This window comes from Drosophila serrata, unplaced genomic scaffold (genome assembly GCF_035046125.1).
Source record: "Drosophila serrata isolate PLE 108 unplaced genomic scaffold, ASM3504612v1 contig_249, whole genome shotgun sequence".
NCBI lineage: Eukaryota > Metazoa > Arthropoda > Insecta > Diptera > Drosophilidae > Drosophila > Drosophila serrata.
This window is the reverse complement of record NW_028257147.1, coordinates 387,840-409,289: the sequence shown is the minus strand read 5'-3', so window position 1 is coordinate 409,289 and position 21,450 is coordinate 387,840. Positions and strand designations below refer to the sequence as shown.

The 21,450-nt window shown below is 37.6% G+C and overlaps 2 protein-coding genes across 3 annotated transcripts in view; one reads left to right on the top strand and one right to left on the bottom strand.

Moving 5' to 3' along the window:
* The window catches only part of fred (friend of echinoid), a 401,947-nt gene that overhangs the window by 147,670 nt on the left and 232,827 nt on the right, over window positions 1-21,450 (top strand). The gene's annotated exons all lie outside the window — the stretch shown is intronic.
* The window catches only part of ed (hemicentin protein echinoid), a 110,634-nt gene that overhangs the window by 42,464 nt on the left and 46,720 nt on the right, over window positions 1-21,450 (bottom strand). For both annotated transcript variants that reach the window (XM_086832364.1, XM_020956891.2), the window contains exons 3-5: window positions 16,729-16,927; window positions 9,843-10,103; window positions 9,579-9,775 (exon numbers count right to left, since the gene is read on the bottom strand). In XM_086832364.1, the coding sequence (XP_086688490.1) occupies window positions 9,579-9,775; window positions 9,843-10,103; window positions 16,729-16,927 (657 nt within the window). The remainder of the gene's footprint in view (window positions 1-9,578; window positions 9,776-9,842; window positions 10,104-16,728; window positions 16,928-21,450) is intronic.

Genomic DNA, 21,450 nt, shown 5'->3' with positions numbered 1-21,450 from the left:
TTTACAGTCCATTGAAACAATGCCGAGTCATTGTCAGTCATCAGGCACCCTTAACCCCCTCTTGCCGGTAAAGAGCAGCCCTCTTAACCCTTCGGAAAATAACAAGCGACAAGCGACGCGTGCTGTTTGCACTGTTGACATCATCCTCATCATCGGGATCATCATCACCGTACTTCGTATATGGCAACAATAGGTCCTGATGATGATGATGATGATATAGTAGGGGGGTTGCTGGGCAGGAGAGATATATATCGCCATCATCATCGTGACTAACAATGCAAAGTTTGTTTTGGTCGTTTGGCATATCATCGAACAGAAAACAGAGAGAGAGAGATCTGAACAGAAGCCCGCAGCAAAACAGTTGGACGGAATATGCGTTTGCCTGGAAATTGAAATGTTTTTCCCTTTTTTCCGAGTTCCGAGGGCTTTATGCTTTTCCCTATTTGTTCAGTTGTTTTCCATGGTGGTACATGTTTTTCACAAAAGGGCGGTGGCAAGGAGTGTTTATTTATTTTCTTATTTATTGTCCTTTAATACCAGCGATAGGTGAATATGCCAATACTTTTTATTCATCATTAAAAGGGTTATTGTATGTCAATTATATTTGCCAGAAGAACCTATAACATGTGTATTTATTTATCATAATCTTTAGAGAATTTGTCTTGAAACATACTCAGAACTTCTTGGAAATTTGTCTCAACATTTTTACTCCTTTTCTTCTTCTCCACTTACATGCATTCCTTGGCTCCCAAAAAACAGAACAAAAATCTATGTTAACCCCGAGGAATGTTGTCTTTGCCTTTACATAAATCTCTAATTTCAATCGCCTCAAATGTTAAACAAAGAAAACATTTCATGCTTCTGCACGAAGAAACCGCACGCATGCAACCTTAGACAACTTCTTAACCCCAAAAAAACCCAAGCCCAAGCCTAAATTTCAACCAGAAACTGTAACTGAAACCGAAACCGAAACCTTAACCCATCAAGGCCCCAAAAAAAAAAGAAAAACCCCAACCCAGTGAAAATTTGGAAAGGAAAACCGATTTCACAGTCAGCCAGAAAAACCCAAAGAGTGACCTCAACACGCAAAATCGAGAGAAATGGAAATGATGTGTCAAAATGTGAGGCGGCATTTTGGGTTTCCCTTTTCGGGATATTCTTTTTATGTGTGTTTGTGTGTGTGGACATTTTCCTCTTAAAGTTTTTTTTGTTTTTCCTGGAGAGAGCATTGCACGATTATTTGTGTGAGAGAAAAAAAAAAAGGATTCTGGGGGCTGGGGGCATGTCTGACATAATGTGGCCAAATGTGTAGCCAAACAATAAATGAAAATTGTGTGCAATTGTCGTGCCTTTCATGGCAGCCTTTTGTCTCTCTTTCGCTCGGTCCCTCGAAGTATCCACAATTTCCTCAACTTGGGGAATGTCACTCAGCTTTTGTTTCATTTTCCCCCCCTCTGATTGCTCCTTTTTCTTCATGGTTTTTTTTTGTCAGTACGATGTTATTGTTGAGCCAGTTCCAGTGGCGTTTTGAGTTGCCTGCGTGTCTCGCAATGCGCTCGTTATCCTTTTTATTTGAAGTTTGCTTAATGCCAAGTAAATAGTACCCAACATCCACATGTCCTCCGGTTCCTGTTCTCTGCTCCCTGTCCGTATCCCGTGTCCCCTGTCCCTGCCTCCTGTGGCATTGTCTCATCTTTCGTCCTGGCCGCAAATGGCAGATGTTATCCTGTGGCGCTTTTACCAGAGTTTTCCTTCTTTTCATGGCTTGTTGCAGACTACCAAGGACCGAGAACCGACCCTCAACTCCCATTTATCGACGCTAAGTTGGCTGTTACCTATGACCCCATGGACCTCCGTGCCCCCGCCGACCTCAGACTTATCTGGCGCATTATCATCATCATCTTCAATTTAATGCGTCGACGATGCCACTCGACAATCTCTTTTTGTCTTTGCGGCACTTCCTGCCAAAGGACATGTTTGCGTTTATTTTCTCTCTGTGTGTGTGTGTGTGTATTTATTTCTGCTATGGTTTTTCTTTTTTTTCGGTTTGGCTTGCTGGTCCTCTACTCTATGTGTAATGCCACTTTATATGCCGCAGTTGATGCCTTTAGAGGCTTTTGTGTTTACGCCATGTTAAGCCTCGAATCCTTGAATGCCATAGCCGCAACATCCTCTGTTGCCTGCTCCACGTCCATTTTCTATTTGTACACGCAAATAAAATGTCTTGGAAGGTAATATCTAATAATTAGCTAATGTAGTGCAATTCGGAGTGTGGGAAAATATTAATTTTAAGTTTTACCCAAAGTAATATTCAAAATGAAACCTGGAATTCAAAGCAAATATCATCCTGCATCCTTTTCATGTAGCAGTGTGACCATGCAGCTGAAATTATGCTGCAAAGTTTACTTTGGCCTCATTGATTTTTATAAAATACAGATTTACGAATTTTAAATTATCTATTTATCATTAATAATTTCTCTCTCTGTTCAAATGGCAGCTTCTTTTCCGGCGTTGCATGTGTATTGGCATTTGCTTGGTTGATTTTCATGTTGTCCCGCCTATTTGCCTGTGACAATCTACCAATCTACTACCCCAAAACCTCACCCACTGCGGGGTGTTAAGGCCCAAACACAGAGCAAGGTCGTTTTCCCGTTTTTCCATATGCCGCATTTACATTTAACATTTCCATTTCCATTTGAGGACGTGCTTCGGTTCGCTCCGGTTCGGTTCGCACTCTCTGCCGCCCCGAGCTTTTCCTTTTGGCTTTTTTATGCATGATCTCATCGCTGACTGGCAGGTCATGTGACAGGCCTACCACTACTACATACTACGCCACGTTGAAGCTCCGATTTTCCTCCCCACTTTTCTCACTCCTTAAATTGCCATTGGAGTATCTTCCCCATTTTCCTCATCCTCATTTGTGTTCCCTTGTCGTCTGCCTCCTCTCGGAGGGACAGGCCCAGACAAAAGTTAATTGCCCGACATTAAACTATGGAAAATGATGGACCCCGGGGAGTAAGGGAGAAAAATACAAAAAAGAAACTGAAGATGTGGAGTTCCTGAGGCTGGCTGGCAGCGAGCTTCTCTTAATTATGATTTTTTTTAAAAAAGGAATTTTCATTAAGGCATCTCAACTTACTTTAAACGCTTTACGAACGCAATTGGGAAGCTACGTAAAAATGTAATTACATTGCTTGTATCGAATTACGATTAATTAAGGTGAAGGTAATACGGAAAATGTGGATAATTTAACAACGAATGAGAGGGACAAGAAAGTCATACAATTTTTAATAATGAAATAGTATCAAGAGCACTTCAATACTGTGATTTATTAATATATCTGTATATAGAAGTTAAGATTTGCCAAATATGATGAGAACTAGCTAATTAAATAGGAATTTAAGGTTAAAAATAATGTTGAATACAGAGATTCCCTTGTAATAAATAGGTTTTTCTATTTGTTTTTCCACCTTCTCCTAGAAAAATGTAAACCTACTGAAAATTTCTGCCTCTGCCACAATTTGGTGTTTATATATTATACTAGCTGTACCCTGCCACGTTTCTCTGTGGCATATTATGGTTAAGAGGGCACTTCTGAATACATCAAGGTTCTGGCAAAATCATATTCCTGGCATAAGGTGAAGAATGCAGTCAGAGTTGTCGCTGGCGGATTCAGGACTCTTTCTTGCACATTTCTTTCTGTGAAATAGATACGTTGACCATTCTCCAAATGGACTGCCAAGTGAACTAAAGCTGGATAGCGTTCATGAATGGGGAACGAACAAATTCTCCATGCAACCTCGTTGCTGCTTTTGTATCTTCCAGCCTGGTATTGAGATATTTCATCGACAACTCGTACTGCATTGCTGTCCCCATTTTTTTGCCTGAACACCAAAAACTGCCATATCGCTGCCTTTATTCACGTACTTGCAGATATATTTAATCGATTTCACGGAATTGCAATATTCTACGTTGATGTGCGCTTTGTATGATTTTGACAATAGTGTTGAGTATGGAACCACCCAACGATTGTCTACCTCAATATCATCAATTCTCATGTTTAAAGTTGCCGAAGTCCCTCCATCTTCAGTTGACCGTCTCCTATACAGAGGATATCCATCGTCCCCTGTTACGGTGTTGGCTGTAAATGCTCGAGGATATCGCTTGGAACACTTCCCGTCTACCATGCATGGTGAACTTCGGTTGAGGGTACAACATGGGCCATGGATCATGTTCTTGATGACAACTGCATGCAAATCTGTATCAACCTCTGCCCGTGGAATCTCAGCGCATATTACATTGTCAATTTCGTCTGAAGTAATTTTATCATACAGCCAAATCAGTATGTGCGCATGCGGCAATCCTCTCTTCTGCCATTCTACTGAATACATCCAGCCCAGATCCAAAAACTCCATGTTTTACAATGGAATCCATCAGCGACTTGAGCTTTTGTCTGAAAACACGGGATGTGATGTCATGCCTATCAATATACGATTGTCCAGGAAATAACAGCTGCACTATCTCGTCCCAAGCTGGATTGCATGTGAAGGTGATAAATAAGTCTGGACGGCCGTGGCAACGAACATATGCCTGGGCATCTTGAGCATATTCATGCATGTGGCGTGGACTACCTATGTATGAGGATGGCAAAATCGTGAGCTTTCCAACGTTGGTTGTATTACGGTCATTCATCACAGCATCCCGCAAATGGACATATTCCTCGGACCGAAGTTTCTTCTGATTCAATCGGAGGAACAGCAAACGTTATGTTTCAATTTTTGCATACATATCGACAATGTACTGATGAAACAACTGACGACATTTCAATATATGATTGCAATCGGTCCTCCGAACCATTAACCTGTATGAGTAAAAGTTCATTGCGCAGCCGCGTCTCTCGGATGGAGGCCCGTTCTTCGTCAGTCATATTCGTAATCTTACGTCTTTTTGCTTCTGTATTGCGAATACGACGACCCAATCTCGACTTCTTTGGTGGCATGACTTCGTTTCTTACTGAACCTGAACAAAAAAATAAAATTTGTATCTCCAATTTCTTCTTTCAATATATTTTGAATGTTTGACAGGAAATGCTTTGATTCAGCTGGCTTCCTGTAGAGGGCGCAGCAGTAGGGGCACGGGGAAACGCTAAAAAAATTGATATATTCGCAACCGCAGATAAGCTATCAACATCAAAAGTAGACAATAACCGAGCTGGAACCTTAACGCATGTTGTGTAAAAATTTGGGCTTAAACGGTTCAGAACTTTTCAAGTCTATGAAGGATGTAGACACGAACAGAGCATTTTTATATATATAGATATATATATTTTTTTTTTTTCAGGCGCTAAGCCGCCAACAAATTTAAGCGGTTTTCGTGCTGGGGACAAAGATTTGACAGCAAAAAAAAAAGTAAAATAAAGACCGAGTGAGATTTGCCCCTCTGCCTTGTCAGCTTAGAATCAAAAAAACAAAAGCCGTAGTCCTAAACCAGCTCCTACTCCCTTCTCTCGCATTTTCCGGTTCGGAGGAGGTCCTCTGCAGAGTTATCCCTGGAAAGCAGCTGTCTGTTGCTTGCCTACTTTTCCGCAGGTGAAAAACTCAAACTCGCTTTCCTTTCCCTATTCCTTTCTCCTTTCCCCTGCACAATTTCCTCTTGCCTTAGGATCCGATTGGCTTCATCAGCAGCAGGACGCGGAAAATGGGGAATGAAGCGACGACCCTTCGGGCCAAAGGCAATACATTAGAGCCTTGGCCAGATTAAACTTGACTTTACGTTTCTCTCCTCTAACCACCAAGGGGGAAAAAAAGGATGAAATTTGAAATTATTGCCATCGTTGATTTTTGGTGGCAATTTTGTCATTTTGCGGTTATTAGCGCGACAATTTCCACTGCTTTTCGTTTTGCCGATTTATTACCGGCCATTTGGCAATGAGTTATTAGGGGAGATTAGGCCAAGAACGTGGCTCATTTTCTGATTAATTTGTAGGTGTCAATGGGCGGGGGAGGCCAGGTCAGGAGACAGAGACCAGAGAAAAGTGAATTTTTATTGCCAAACGTAAATCAAAGTGAAAGAAAGGATAACGAGTGCCAGGATAGGGTTTTCCCTCTGTGTGTTGATTTCAATTAAATTGTTTTTGATTTAATTTTAGAGCTCAAACTTGTTGGCTAAACAAACAAAAGCTAGAGAGGGTCTGTCTGCTTTACGTTGTGTTTGCAGAGAGAGAAATATTATTATATTATATATTTTACAATTTTTATAAAGATATAGAAATATAATAATTTCTGAAAGACTCAACTAAAACCTGTACAGAAAATTTATAAACTCATTTAACTCATTCGAAATCCCTTATAAATACAACAATAATTCTTAGATTTTGTAAATAGATTTTTCTCAGTTTAGGTTCAACTTTTTCAACTACTATTCCTGAGAGTCCTTTTCTCTATACTTCCTCCCATGTGGATTTCTGGCCCGCAGCAACCGCAGCACAAAATGCCTGAAGGCTGTCAAAAGGAAGTGGACCCAGGGACACGGGACACGGGACACAGGACACAGACAGGACATCATTTCCCTGTTTGATCTACTCCGGTATAGCTCTCACTCTCCCACTCTGTCTGCTTGCTTAAAAACGCATTACTGAAGCCAAGGCAAGGGAAATGGCAAAGGAAACTCTAACCCAAAGAGACCGGAAAACTGAAAACCGGACTAGAGAACGTGTGACCGCAAGTGGAAAATCCTTGGCCACAATCAGACTTCATATATACATATATATATATATATATATATATCTTTAGATAAAGATATACCCCTCTCAATTTGTTTGTTCTTTGCCAATTTTTGTTCAACCTTATTTTTCCTGCAATTACTGATTTTCCTGTACAAGTTTTTCCCTGGGTAAAACTATAAATCTAAACTCTGAGCAATTAATAAACATTTACAATTGCAAATCCCTTGAAATTTACTTTGCGGTTTCAATGGTTTTTTGTGTTGCTTTTTATGTTGTTTTTCTTTTTTTTTTTGTCTAATATTTTTTTCCTAATTAAACCTTTTTGTTTACGCCCACTGACTAAACATGTTAGATAAACATCATGAATTTGATCTATGCAAATGCGGTGGGCGTGGCCCTGAGGCTAACTAATTAAACCGCAAGCGTCGACCTATATTCCACACACACCACACACACACTCACCACACACACTCTCTATACACATTCTGACATTCCTGCTTATATGGTATAAATATAAGCTATATTTTTATGTAGTTTTATTTTTCAAAATCCACTTCTCGATTGGTGCCAATCTATATCAAGTGGGCGTGGCTGTTTTTGAAGAGGCGGTTAATTAGCATTGGGTCAATAAATATATAAGTATATATATTATATGAATATATGTTTATACTCTATTTGTATGTCTGTGTTTGTTGGTTGTTGTTTTTCAGTCAGTTAGGTGGGCATTACTCATACGCCATGTGTGCTCACGAGAGAAGACAACGTTGGCGGTTATGGCTTTAATGCAGCCAACCAAGTTATTGTTGTTGTTTACAATACACAATTAATTGCTTATGGCGGCTTAAGATTAATATAACAAAGTTGTTTTGCTTTTGATCTGTATATAGAATGTGTGAGTGGTTATGGAGAAAATATATTCCTATACCATATGAAGTGAAATTAATTCATAATTCAAAGTTTTCTTTGAAGAAAAAAAAGGTAGTCAGTCTTATAGTTTATAATATTTTATATTATTTTCTATTTCTAATGAACATTTCTGCTCTTTCTTCTATTACTTCTTGTATTCTTGGTATTATTTTTCCCACTCTTTTAGCCTGAATTGTGCAATTAGCCTAGTCTTCTGCCCACTACTATTAATACCCACTCTAATACTTATACTAACCAGCGTTCTATGGTCATTACATAGCCGCCTTTGGTTGTGTAAGTGTTTGTGTGTGTGTGTTGGCTTTTGAATTAATTACACAGTTGATAGCCATGGCTAAAGGTACGAACTATGGCTATAAAACCAAAAGTACAGAGAGAGAAAAGAAATGTAAAATAAAAGAATATTTTATAAATATGTAGAAGATAATAAAAACATTTAATAAGAGCCTTTAAATATAGAAAAGCTATATTAAAATGTATGTAAATAACTTATAATATATAAATCAAAGATTTTATATGCAAAATGTTTGAAATATATACTTTTAATAAGTCATTCCAAGCCAATATTATACCTTTTTCTACATTTCCCTCTTTAACTATACTTTCTGAAGAGTATATAATTTCTAGTTTTTAAAACCGTATCAAAACTCATTAGAAATACCTCATTTATTTCTCTCAGTGCCCTCAGGTGTTGGCTATAGTATAGTATAGGCACAGAAACACTCGATTGCTTTTGCCATGGCAGACCGGGGCAATATTTCACTTTATTTGCCTTTTGATTAGCCCTAATAGCCAGCGTTAACAGCTAGCAGGTCATACACACGCACACACACACACACACCACTTGTTGCAACAACAACAATAACAACAATAACAACAAACACCCAGGGACGAGGACGACGAGTGGCACATAAATTTCTATTCTAATTACTTGCGTTCAGTCAGCAGCAGGTCAGTATTTGTAATTTATGTGCCTGGCTTTTGTTGGCTTTTTAAAAAAGATATATGCGATTATGCGGATTGTTGGTCGTCGGTCGTGTGTGTTGCTAGTTGCTGGTGTGTTACTGGTGTGTTGCATCTAAATAGTTTTAAGCGAAATGTGTCATGTGCAAGAGCGAAAAACAGGGGGTTAAATGCCGTGCTGTGTTGCTCAGTGTTCATTGTCTCCTTCCTTCATTATGCTAATGTTCAGAGATATTCATATGGTGTTGCATTGTACCCTCTAATGGTAATTGTAATTGCCGTCGAGCATGCAAATTAAGCGATACCAATTTCAACTCAGAGGAAGAGCAGAAGGTCACTCTCCCATCTGGAGTTTGCTCTATTACAAATTATATATACTTCAGAGAGAGACTCGCCCCAATGTTTCTAATTAGCAATGGTCAAGTGTTGTAATTTATGGGAATTATTTTTCAAGCCAAGTGTCAGATATATACATCGAGTGTAAGTTTGTGAAAATTATTAATGATGCCTCAAGTGGCTGAATGTGAGTAATAGTGATAATTATCAGGGGAATGGGAATGGAAGAGAGATGCCCTTCTTATAGAGAGTTTGGTTTACAGAAGCTTTCAAATGTTGATTAATGTTTTGTAGAGTATTACTCACGGTATTGTATATTTTAACATGCGTTTTAATGGGGATTTTATTGAATGAAGTTTGGTAATTAAAGATACTTTTATAAGAATTTAATTCTGTACAATCTAATTGAAGATATAAGGTTTATTCTGTAAACGCTGGGTATTATACTAATCTTTATTAACGGTTTTTTAATATATTTTGTAGGCTAGTAATTTAGAGAAATTTCTGTATATTGCTCATTGAATTATCCTTTGAATTTACCCCTTTAATTTTCTTCCTACTCGCTCTGATTATGCCACATATTAAATATATATTTTTTTATATAAATAATAACCAAATTTCAAATACTCACAGTTAACATTCAAAGTGGCAATGGCCTCCAAACGTTTTCCCTCATTCATGGCTCGATTTCTAACCACACATTTGTATTTAGCACCATCGTCTTCCCTTCTGGGAGTTATGGATAAAGTGGCATTGGTGGGTTGATCCTTGGTGCCGCCCCTTAAAACAGTGGCTGGCAGGGGAGAATTAGAGCCCTCGCGATACCAACTAGAAAGATATATATATATATAGAAATATATATTTTAAAATAAAATGTATTCAAATATAAACTCACGTTATGGTGGGATCGGGGGAACCGCCAATGCTGCTGCAGGTAAGCTCCATGGGCTTATCCTCGGTGGCCACGGCTATATTGCCAGGTGAGATCACAGGTGGATGGGGTGGTGTTAGCACTGTGAGATTATGGAACTCCTGATGGACATCGGCCCCGGTGCCCTTGGCCTTAATCCGGCACTCGAAGCGGCCATTATCCCGATTATAGGATACATTCTTGATTTGCAGATCGTAAATGCCACGCTCCGGTTGAAAGTCGAGTCTGAAAATCAGAAAAAATTAAATTAAATTAATAAATATAGAAAATAATGCTCCTTAATTAGTTAAATTCCCTTTTATATTAAATTACTTTTGGTATACTTTTCCTGGAATCATGAACCCAAGTTCAAAGCTTAACCTAGGTAGTGCAAAATTCAGTCAATCAATTTCCCAGCTTGCCAGCCTCAAAATCAATTTATTTTTATTTGAAAACTTCCTAGGGGTTCTTCTCCCCCTCGAGTAACCATCACTAATTGTGCTAATATTGAATTTTGTCCCCTCACTCTTGTCCTTGATTTGCTTCCTGCTTTTCGTGCCCGCAGGTGGCCAAACTTTAAACGCTGCCAATATATAAATAAATACGAAATGGTAATATTTGACAAGAACCTCTCACTGGGGACGATTGATGGTGGCACAACATAAATAAAATCAACGTTTCGAATAAATGTTTGCATATTTTTCCTAGACAATTTTCCTGCCAAATAAGAGAGACCGGGCGACTTCTCAGGCAAAACTCAAGTGAAAAATAAACATTGAAAAAAGTTAAGTAATTTTCACACACACAGAAATGGTGTATATATATTTACCTTATTGTTATTGTTATTTGCCCTGCCTGAACTATTTAGCTTTGAGGTTCTCTTCTTGCAAAGGCAGTTTTGTCCCCCAAAAACAAATTAATTGCAAAAATCTTTTAATTGTAAAATCGAAATAAAACTGATGTATTTGATTTGTTGCTTAAATAAATAAACTTTTCATCGAGCAATGTGTGTTTATTTTAGAAAAAAGGAAGAAAAAGAAATTTATTTCCTCATAATACGAATGTGACAATTTTTGATTTAATGGCCATGGGGGAAATATTGAGAAACTTTTTGGATTTATGGCAATTGATTTTGTTAAATTGAAATTGTGTCAATTTCGAAATTCACAAAACTTTCAACTTAATTAAATGGGAATTGATTTTTTTGTTGTATTAAATATTTATCCTTTGATTGGGTTCTCTTTTCAAATTTAATCTTTCACACCAATCATTAGGTCTTTGGTCAATATCTTGAAAAATATCGCTCGCCTTTCATCTATCACAGGAAAAACAAAACCAAAAAAATAAAAACCAATGAGGGAAAGTTTGTCAATTTTCTGCTTTTGGCTTCTGTCAGACATTCATTCCCCCAACCTCCTCGAAAATGCTTCATTTTTTTGTCAATGTCTTAATATTTCAAGGCCACTTCAGTGTCCTCTCTTTTTACGATTTTTCGCAATTTTTCAATAGGATGATGATGATGATGATGATGCTGCTGATGCTCGACTGATGATTATTTGGTCGTCATCCCCATCCTCATCGTCGTCGTCCCTGTTGTCCTGGACAACTACTGAAAATTGATGCTCGCCCGAATGCGCTTCGCTGGATTCTTGGCTTTTCCTCGACTTTTCTGCTGCTGGTCAGTCAGCAGTTTATTAGATTGCCAAACAAGATGCTCCTCTACCATTTTCCATTTCCCCCCATCTAAAGATCCATAGGCGGCCTGTTCATTTGTCAAGCTGCAAGTGGACGACGAATGTTGACTGACGCCGAAAATTGGTTCTCATCTGGAGAGATTCTCAGTAAAATGAGTAGAGTGAGATTTCCAGCTCCGATTATCCGAGACTTTTCCGAGACTGTTTGTGCATTTCTTTTTTTACTACAGTGTCCAAAGTCTAGACAATTTTTACGGTTTAGGATTTAGAGACTGATTACCTCAACGAGAAGTTCATTTTATTTACTTTCTCACTCGTTTCACTCGCTTGCTAATTGCCAAGAACCGCAATAGCCCAGGAGGCAGGAAGAAAAAACGTGGTGAAAATACGCATCTGTGTGCGAAAATTTAATTTGCCAAGCAGAAAACCGCAGCAGGACAACGACACTACAAGAAAAAAAAAGAATCCTGCGGACTCTTGCTCTTGAAAATCTCTAAATAGAAGGCAAGGAAAAATTTTGAGAGAAAAAATGAGAGAAGGACTTGCTAGAGGGAATTAAAGAGTAAATTAAATGTACTGGGAAAAATAGTATAACATTTAAATGGTATTTAAAACAAGTTAAGTAAAACTAGTTAGTTTTACCAGGATAATTACAGAATTCACTATAAGAAATTATTTATTTATTTAAATAATTTTTATAAGAATTGTTTACTACATTTAAAATTAAAATTGGTACCAAAAAATGTCTTATGATTTTGGTCAAAAGCCTGAAACGCAGTGAAGGAGTCATTTCTGACCCTACAAACCATATATATTCTCGATCAGCATCAACAGCAGAATGGATCTAGCTATGTCCGGTCAAAATCTATTTTTTTCTAAATTTTCAAAAATTTTATAATTTTATCGTTAAAATTAAAAAAAAAAAATGTATACAAATTTGGAATTTTTTTAAATTTTAAATTGAGTGCGTAGATTTATTAACCTAATAAAAAAAACATTGGGCAGTTTTCCAAATTGAAATAAGTGCTTTTTTGACTCACTTTTGAGTATTTGAAATTTTGATTTGTCAAAAAAAAATGTTCATATAAAAATATTAATAAATAACATAATGTGATTGTTTCCCGGGGTTTGTTTCCTTTCATTCTAGTTTTTAAATAGTTTTCCCCTCATTTTCTCTCTCTGTAGCCCGCAACAAATTGACTAAATTCTCCACAGACTTGTTCGCTGCTCATCTCCCTCCTGTGTTTTTTTGTTTTTCGTCCCAAAAAAAGAATCAGCGTGTCCTTGTCTAGTTGGAAATTTTGTTGTATTATTACGAGAATTTTTCTATTTGCAGCTGCGGCTTCCTGTCCCTTCCTTGCTCCTCTTCTCTCTGATATCTCCTCGTATTTTGGGGCCGTGTCTCTGGCGACTTGCTCATTTGCAGCTGGGATAAAGAGAATTCTCAGGACACGTCCCCCACCGGTGGAAGTAAAAACACAAAAAAAGACCAGGCTAAAAAAAAAGTGCAAATTATAAAAAACTGCTGGCAAAGCGCAGTCATCGTCATCGTTGTCGCCGCTCTGGGGAATCCCCCTAACCAACGAGGAGCATCTTTTGCGGCCAAGGGAAAGAGGGCTTTAAGCAAGGGAAATCCTGCAAGAAAAATCTATGGGGAGGGGTAAAGGGCGCGTCCTTGAGCGCCACCAAAAAGGACTCCAGGGGAATGTGGACTAAAAAACAAAACAAAAATAAAAAAAACGAAGCCCCCCGGCTGCCTTCTGCTTTGTTCTTGTTGCAATTTTCAAGTTTATCCCCGGCCAGTTTTTCTGGCTCCTCCCCCCAAAATTGCAATTTGTGATTTGCTGCCGCAGTGTTTGTCCTCGATTCGAGTTCTTTTTTTTAAGAAATATTTTTTGGTCGAAGCTCTCCCTCAGGGCGAGTGCAAAAAAGTTTTCGTTTTTATTATTATTATTATGCCGGGACAGAGGGCAACCTTAAACGGCCGCCAATTATTCGGATAAGCGGCAGGAAAATAAGAAAATGCCACATTTCCTTTCAGGAGAAATTTAAATAATTGAATAAAAAAAGGGAAGGTAAATGAAATGAATTGAAAACTACTTTTAAAGCAGGTTTTAGTGAATATTTTCTGGTTTGTGGAATAAGGTTTTGTTTATAGGTAAAAGAGTTTATTTAGTAAAAGGTTTATTTATAGGAAAATATATTTTATTATACGAGATTTACTTTAAAAATTTTGCTTACTACTTTTAAACAGCTTTTTTATTAGAAAAACATATTTAATACCTTTACTCAAACCTATAACAACCATTTAACTTATGTTTCTCATTCAATAAATCATTCTTAAAATAAAGAAAAAAAAATAAAATAATTTATTCCACCAATCACCAAAACATTTTCTGACTCAATAACTAAAATTGTTTCCTGAAATCAAAAACATATTGAAGGAATCATGTTTATGGCCAGCAATTTATTCAGATTTCCGATATTCAAGTGATTTTTTCAACAGATTTCTTGCTCCTAAGTATGCAATCGAATTTTTGTTCACCCCATGAAGAAGACATCCTTTTCGAAATAAAAAAAATAAGAATCCCTGTTGAAAATTCCGCACTCGGGAAGAGAATCGTCTCTGGACGGACAACAATTGCGTCGTCGTCCTTGTTGGAGGCTTCTAAATGCCTCGCTCATTGTTTCTCAATCTCTGTAAGGGAGAGAGAGGTAAATTCCCCTGATGTCTCGTTAAATTAAATGTTCAGCGAAATATTAGCCGTACCTTCTCCTCGACCCCGAACGCGACATTTTGGCCCAAACAAAAAAAAAAAAGAGAATCGTGTAATTTCTTTTCTTTTTTTGGTAAAAGAATTTTGGTGTATTTTTTTCGATTTTTTTTTTTCCTTTTTTGTTTCTTGTGTTTTTGGCATTGCCAGCAAATTTGCAGTAATTTCACTTTTGCTGCCACACAGATACAGCGAAATCGCGGGTATGTAGGGATTTCTTAAGGGAAGTGAAACTGGGTTTTTGGGGTACTATCTCAGCCTTCATTATGTGGCCAGTTTTTGGGGGGTCCCTCCTTGAGCCATGTTTTGCTGCTCCTTGTGCCATTATTTGTCCTTGTTGCCTTGTTTTTGTTTTTGTTGTTGTTCTTTTCGAGCTTCTTGTTAGCTCTCGGCACAAATTGCAGTAAAAATATATTTTACAATTTGCCTGGGCCCGCAGCGCGATTTTGCGCTCCTCCATCGGCCTCCTTATGCCAGGATTTTTCTATTTGTTGATTTGCTTTTATTTTGCCCACACGTACGTACAACGTACTCAGGAGGTGCAGAGAGGAAAATAGGGCACTCAATAGGGGTTTAAATATACACATTTGTGAAGAAAGTTGAAAGCCTAATTTCATGTGCCTTAAAAAATAAATTTCCCTGCCAGAAACTAATGGTTTAATACCTGAAAAACAAAATACTTCAACTAACTCAAGCCTCCTTATAATAAATTTATTATTTTTTCCTGGTGCATCCCATAAAATCTGTATGGGGAAATACAACAGCAAAAGAACTGGCTTGTGGCCATTTTATTTGGCAAAGCTGCAAACGGAACGAAAGGGAACTGAACGGAAACGCAACAAAACGGAATGAAACGGACACCATGGCGTTGGTTGCATTTTCAGCTGTCGCTAAAGGGGGGGAAATCGAAATGGAAATGGGGGGAACTGGGGAAAAGGAGAAAGGAAAGGAAAGGCCGACCAAGAAAGAGGTCCGTGCGGCACAGTTGGCACTTAAAATTTATGCGTTTCCACACATAAAGCAAAAGAAAGGGAAGAAAAAAAAGCAGAGAAACCCGTGCAGCAATGGCCGAACATTAAAAAGCAGGCGGCCAACAGGAAACGGAAGTCGCACACAGGCACCGCGCAAATAAAAATACAATTGAAAATGTTGAGGAGCACGAAAGGGGGGAGGGACAAGATGGTCGCGACGGGTAATGAAAATGAAACATAAACACAAACACCAATAGCGGATGTGTGTGTGCGAGTGTGTGTTGCTATATGGCATGTGGCGTGCGGAGAGTGTGGATGAGGTAGTGTGTGTGTGTGGCAGCTCATAATTGTCTCAACATGCAACACGCGGCATTGACATTAAGGATTACGCCGGCACATGGCGAATAGCGATGGAAAAGGCGTGAGAAGCCTGAGAAAACTCGTGAATTTCCACCAACGATTAATCGTTTAAGAACGGAACTAAGGGAATATTTTGAGAAATAAATATAGGAATTCATCAAAAGTGTGAAAAGAAATTGGTTTAAGATGATTTCAAACTCCCTAAAGTAAGCACTATAGAAAAATAAAGCATTCCTTTTAACTCCTTTTTTGTATTTTTAGCTATTTATAAAGTATCCAAAAGAAAAACTTTAACAATATATTCATTCTTCCTTGAAAACAAATAATGTAGTAGTAAAAATTCTCAAAGCTCTCACACGAATATATATGCTGCTCAAAAGTAAAACTCTTCCTACTGAAAACTAACATTTATACCAAAATTAATCTGTATGTCGTATTATAAATACAAAATAAACCCTTTGCCATGACAACTCTCTTTCTCTGAATACAGTACAGAAAAAACAATCACATTTTATTATTGTAAATAAAAAATAGTATTTTAAAGGCCACTACTTTTCATATTCATAATCCCAACCGTGTCACGTTGGCATCCCTCTGTAAGCCGCTATGAAATCCCAGGGCTGTGGCCAAGTTCGGACTCAACGCAGTCCCGGCATTTGTTTAAATTGCCAAGAACTTGATTTTAATTAAGTTGCCAGCCCAGTCAGTCACATGCATAAATCGCATTATCCAGGTCGGATGGTTCAGAGATGGGTGAAATGGTCAGGGGATCAGGGGAGGGGCGGCTGCCAGGAGTGTGAAACATTTAATTAACTTAACAAATGGCTGCCAACTGCCGCTACCAGGATAAACTGTACTTGGTCAGGCAAGGATAACCGTTAATGCCATAGAGGAGGTACAGAGGCTGCGGGGAATTCCCCCATTTTACTTTACGACTTCACACACACACACACAGAGAGACAGAGAACATAAAGGACATCCGCTTTATGGACAGCATTTAACATCCCTCAAAGCTGCCATTCATGCAATTATCATTGCCAGGTTTTTGGTTGGTCAAAAGTCCATTACTCACCTATAGCCGGAACTCAACTGCACTTCACCGATGGCCACATTATCGAATTGGGCCGGATTCGCTGTCCAGCGGGTCCAGAAAAAGGAGAAATCGTTGGCCTCATATTTGTCATTAAATCGACATTTGAGGGTTAAGTCTGCATTCTCACGAGTATCAATAGATTCATCGGCAAGGATCAAGGAACTTAGCGCTGTGAGAGCTGGAAAAAAAATAGAGAAAACAAATAATTATAAATATGAAATAGATTTATATACTACAAAGTAAACATTTATTGTAGTGAAGAGCTTTATTTCTACTTCAATTCTGGACTAAAAATGTTGTTTAAAAATATTGTTTGATTCCTACAAATCTTCTCCACAAATGTCCTCTGAGAACCTCTTTTGCTTATCCCAAAATCTTCTTTACATAATTTCTTAAATAAAAATATATCAAAATATATCAAAAGTACAAATTTCCATTTCTACCCTCCCCAAGAACCAAAAAACTCTTGACAATTTCTGATTGTGGCCCAAAAAAATAATTGTTCCCGCCGCCTTCCATAAATAATTTAAATTCTTGACCGCCACACAACCGAAACAGCTTTATCACATTTTCCATAAGGCTTATAAACCAAAAGAATCATAACTTTTTACTCCGCAAACCCCACTCCTTTTTTTTTTCAAAAAAGAAAAAACGAGGCGACGACATAAGAACCTTTTCAGTGTTCATGAAAATTTCATCAGCTGTTGTTCTTGGGCTCCTTGTTTCGGCCAAGACAAAGGAGAGAAATCGGTTTAAAATAAAAGACTGGAAGAAAACAAAGGACAACAACATTGTTCTTTTGTTTAATTCTTAATAAAGCATTATGTGTGAGCAACTCCAACCTCAATTCCACACGAAACTTGTTGGGAAAAAATGAAAAACAATTTCCAGTAACTTTTTCATATGCTTAGACGAGGACAAAGTTTGAGATACATTACCTACCTTTAAGCGCACCTTGAACACAAGCGTATCCCATGGATTCGCTTCGTTTCAGTTGCCTTTTTTTTGGCGCTTTTCTTTTTCTTTGTTTTTTGGATTTTGTTCCCGAGGACTCTTGGCGCATTACTCTTACTTTGGTGCGTAAATTTCGAGTGGAATTTATAGCCGCTTTATATTTGGCATCAAATATGCATGAGGCGGCGTTTAAGCCACTCCAGAAAAGAACAAAAAAAAGTGTGTTCAAGGAGCAATAAATTGTGTATTTCGGCCCAGACACTCTTCTAAGACTGTGCTAAATTTAAAGATTGTTTTCTGTTCTGTTCTGCATTTGCATTAGGGCCAATAATCGTTAAAATCGCAAAGTTATGCGACGCTCGCAAAGTTCCACAAGACCATGAAAATCGCATTAAAATTAATTTGGCACTGAGTCTGAGTGCCTTAAATATCCGTATCTAATCTGGGCGCTGTGTCACACATCAAGGTGGCAACTCTGGAAGGAAGCAGCGCATCAGTTCTCATTTTCGCAACTCACAACTCTGCTTCTCTTTTGGGGATTTATGTCAAAAGTTTCGTTTTCTTGTTATTTTTTCCAAGTCCTATTCCTGGGCGCTGTGCCCATTTCATTCATTTATTCTTTGGCCATCTCTGTCTGCCATTAAAGTTACTTTTGTGAAGCTTTTTGGCCTGGTTGTCAACGCATTTCTTTGCTCATTTCACTTGACTGCTTAACAGGAGGAGGCGAGAGGGAGAGAGTTAGCGCTGTCCATTTTCGCAGGATGCGTTTCTAATTAAAAACTTTGGATAGCCAGGATGGGAAAAAGAGAGATGGGAGACACACAAAAGTTCAGCTTGCTGCACTTAGGCAAATTGCCAGATGTTGTCCTGTTACACTGAATTATCCTTCGTGAAACACTTTGCGTCAACAAATGTAGAGAAAGCATTTCAAATGAAATAAATTCAATATGTTTGCAGTCTTTTGTCATTTAATAACTCTTTCAATTACATTTATATCCCTTTAATAAACATATTGAATATATTTTCCATTTATAAATCCAATTTCAAACCATTTATAGCTCAACAACTTAAGCATTTCTCTTGCAAACTAATTAAATATCGAAGGCAACTCGAAGCTGATTAATCGAGACATTTTAAATGGGGGAGAAATGTCAACGCCTCTTTAGTCTCAATTTCGCCCTCCTTTTATTGTCGGACATTAAGAATTCACGAAATGTTAAGTGCAATTAATGGGATGAAACGCAAAACGGTGAAAAGGCAATGGCCCAAACCAACGGCAGCCAACTTGCAACTAATTAAATTATCGTTAAAGAAGGAGCAAAAAAAAAAGTGAAGCCCAGAGAAAAATTCCTTATAATTGCTGGAAATTAAAAATAATATTCAAGCCAGGACAGGAAGCAGGCGGCAAAGGCTGGGAAGCAAAAAAAAAATTCAATTTCCGCTCAGAGCAGGGTCAAGAGTTTACATCTTTTGTGAATCCAACTAAAAGCTAATGGAGCCCAAAGGATAAGTAAGCACGAAAGGGAACCAGTCATCTTTTTTTATTTATGTTTTTTAATGAAAATTTTCGCATTAACTTGCAGATTTTCTAACGAAGAAACTTGGTTTAAAAGTAAAGAAGGCTCAGGGATAAATACACATATTTGAATACCCTTTCAAGGGCATTTATTTCTGATAAGAAGGTTGTACAATAATTATGTGAATGAGTCATTTCCATCCCTATTTATTGTATATATTCTTGATCAGCATCACCAAGCGAACCGATCTAGCCATGTCCGGGCAAAATCTATTTTTTCAAAATTTTGAAAATGTTTCAAGGGGTTCAAGGGATTGTCAAACAAAAATTGATAAAAATTTTAATTTTTTTTAAAGTTTAAACAGAGTAAGCAGATTTATAAACTTAAAAAAAAACTAACAAAGCACAGCTTTCCGAATTGAAATTAATACTTTTTTGGCTTACTTATGAGTTTTTTAAACCATTGATTTGTTAAAAAAATGTTATATAAGAAGATAGATAAATACTTATTCACAAATTGCTTAAGCTTAGTTATAATCGATTATAATACTATAATACAATTGGAAACTGCAAATGTATTTAGTAAGTTAGTTTTCCTTTCTTATTTAAGATTAAATCTTGGTAAATCTTGCTTGGTTTATGCATTGAAATAAATATATTTTAAATTATAGATAAATTTCTGGGATTTGTTTAATACAATTCCAGCTTATTTCTTGTATTAAAATAATTCTCCCAGGCCAAAACTTCTTAAATAATCCTCATAATCGGCTTCCTTGAATAAATATATTTCAGAATTATTTCTCGACAATTCAAAGGAAACAATTTAAATTCGCTTAAAAGACAACAAAATGAAAGATTTTCTAGAACATTTGGTCAACGGCCTCTGCATTGTCTTCTTTACCCTGACCAAGAATTCTCAGCCAACACAGATAGATAGATATATATAAATTTATATATATATATATGGATATGATATGTGTTTATATACATATGCATGGTGAAAAGACTTTGGCCAACACCTTCCCTACAGAGAAGACTCTGCTTCTGTTGCAGTGGCAATTATGACGTGGGAATTATATTAGACTGGAAACAATGACGGACACAAAGAGAGTGGGCGGGGGCGGGGACAAGGGGAAGGATGGTGGGAAAACCCCAAGCTGTGAGCTGTTTTGTGGCTGCCTTAGGGAAACTCTAGAACCCAGAGAACAAGAGGACTGAAGACTGGAGAACTGAGGAGGAGTAGTAGTAGTTGTAGCAGTCTCTGGCTGTGAATTTGCCCTTGTTAATTGCATGTTCTGCATATCACTTATAAATGAACCCACACACACTCACACTGGGAGCTGGGAAAACTTCACATTTACACAGGCACCTTGCCACGAACACACACACTCTCACACGTGTGTGAGGCGGCAGCCATAGAGCTACGCAGACTTTGGAAAAGTTTGCCATAATTGGATTTTCAGAGTTAATTACCAGCATTGAATTTGGCCATAAAATGTAAGAAATACCAACGATACTGCTGTTACATGCTCCTGCTGCTGCTCTCACCGTCTGTCCCTCTGTCTACTTTACACACTTGATTACCATATAAGTTGGCATAGATTTTTCCGATTTTAATTGGAAACGAAAGTTGATGAAACATTTTAGGGTTTTTTAGTTTAGAAATGTAAGTAACATTTTGAGGGGGGGAAATTGAAAGCACGCAGGGATTTTCTTGAATATTTCAATTCTATTTTAAAGCCTTTCTATGACCTAGGTTTAAGGGTAAAGATAATAAATATTCTAATTAATAATATGTAATAAAAATACTTTAAAGAAAGTCATTTATTATTATTTCCTTTTGAGTTACTTAAACTTTTCTAAAAATATTTAAAGAAGCTATAATTAAATACTCTCTTTATTTTCAATACATTCTTATACCTTTACTTATTTTAAGATTACAACTAAAAAAGTTGTCTAAGTTTTTTATACAAATTTCTCTAGTTAAAGTATAAGTTGGTATCCCTATAGTTGATCATACCCTGTTAACAACCGCAGAGAGAGAGATAGATACAAAGAAGCCTGTAAAGTTATGCATAATGTGGACACAACACAACGAGGAGATGCCAAAGGATGAAGGACCTGGACCTGGTCCTGGACCAGCAGCTTAGGAATTATGTCTTATTATTTTGCCTGCAGCCTGCAGGCCAAGAACAATGGCAAATCACAGACACAGGACTAGGACCAGAACT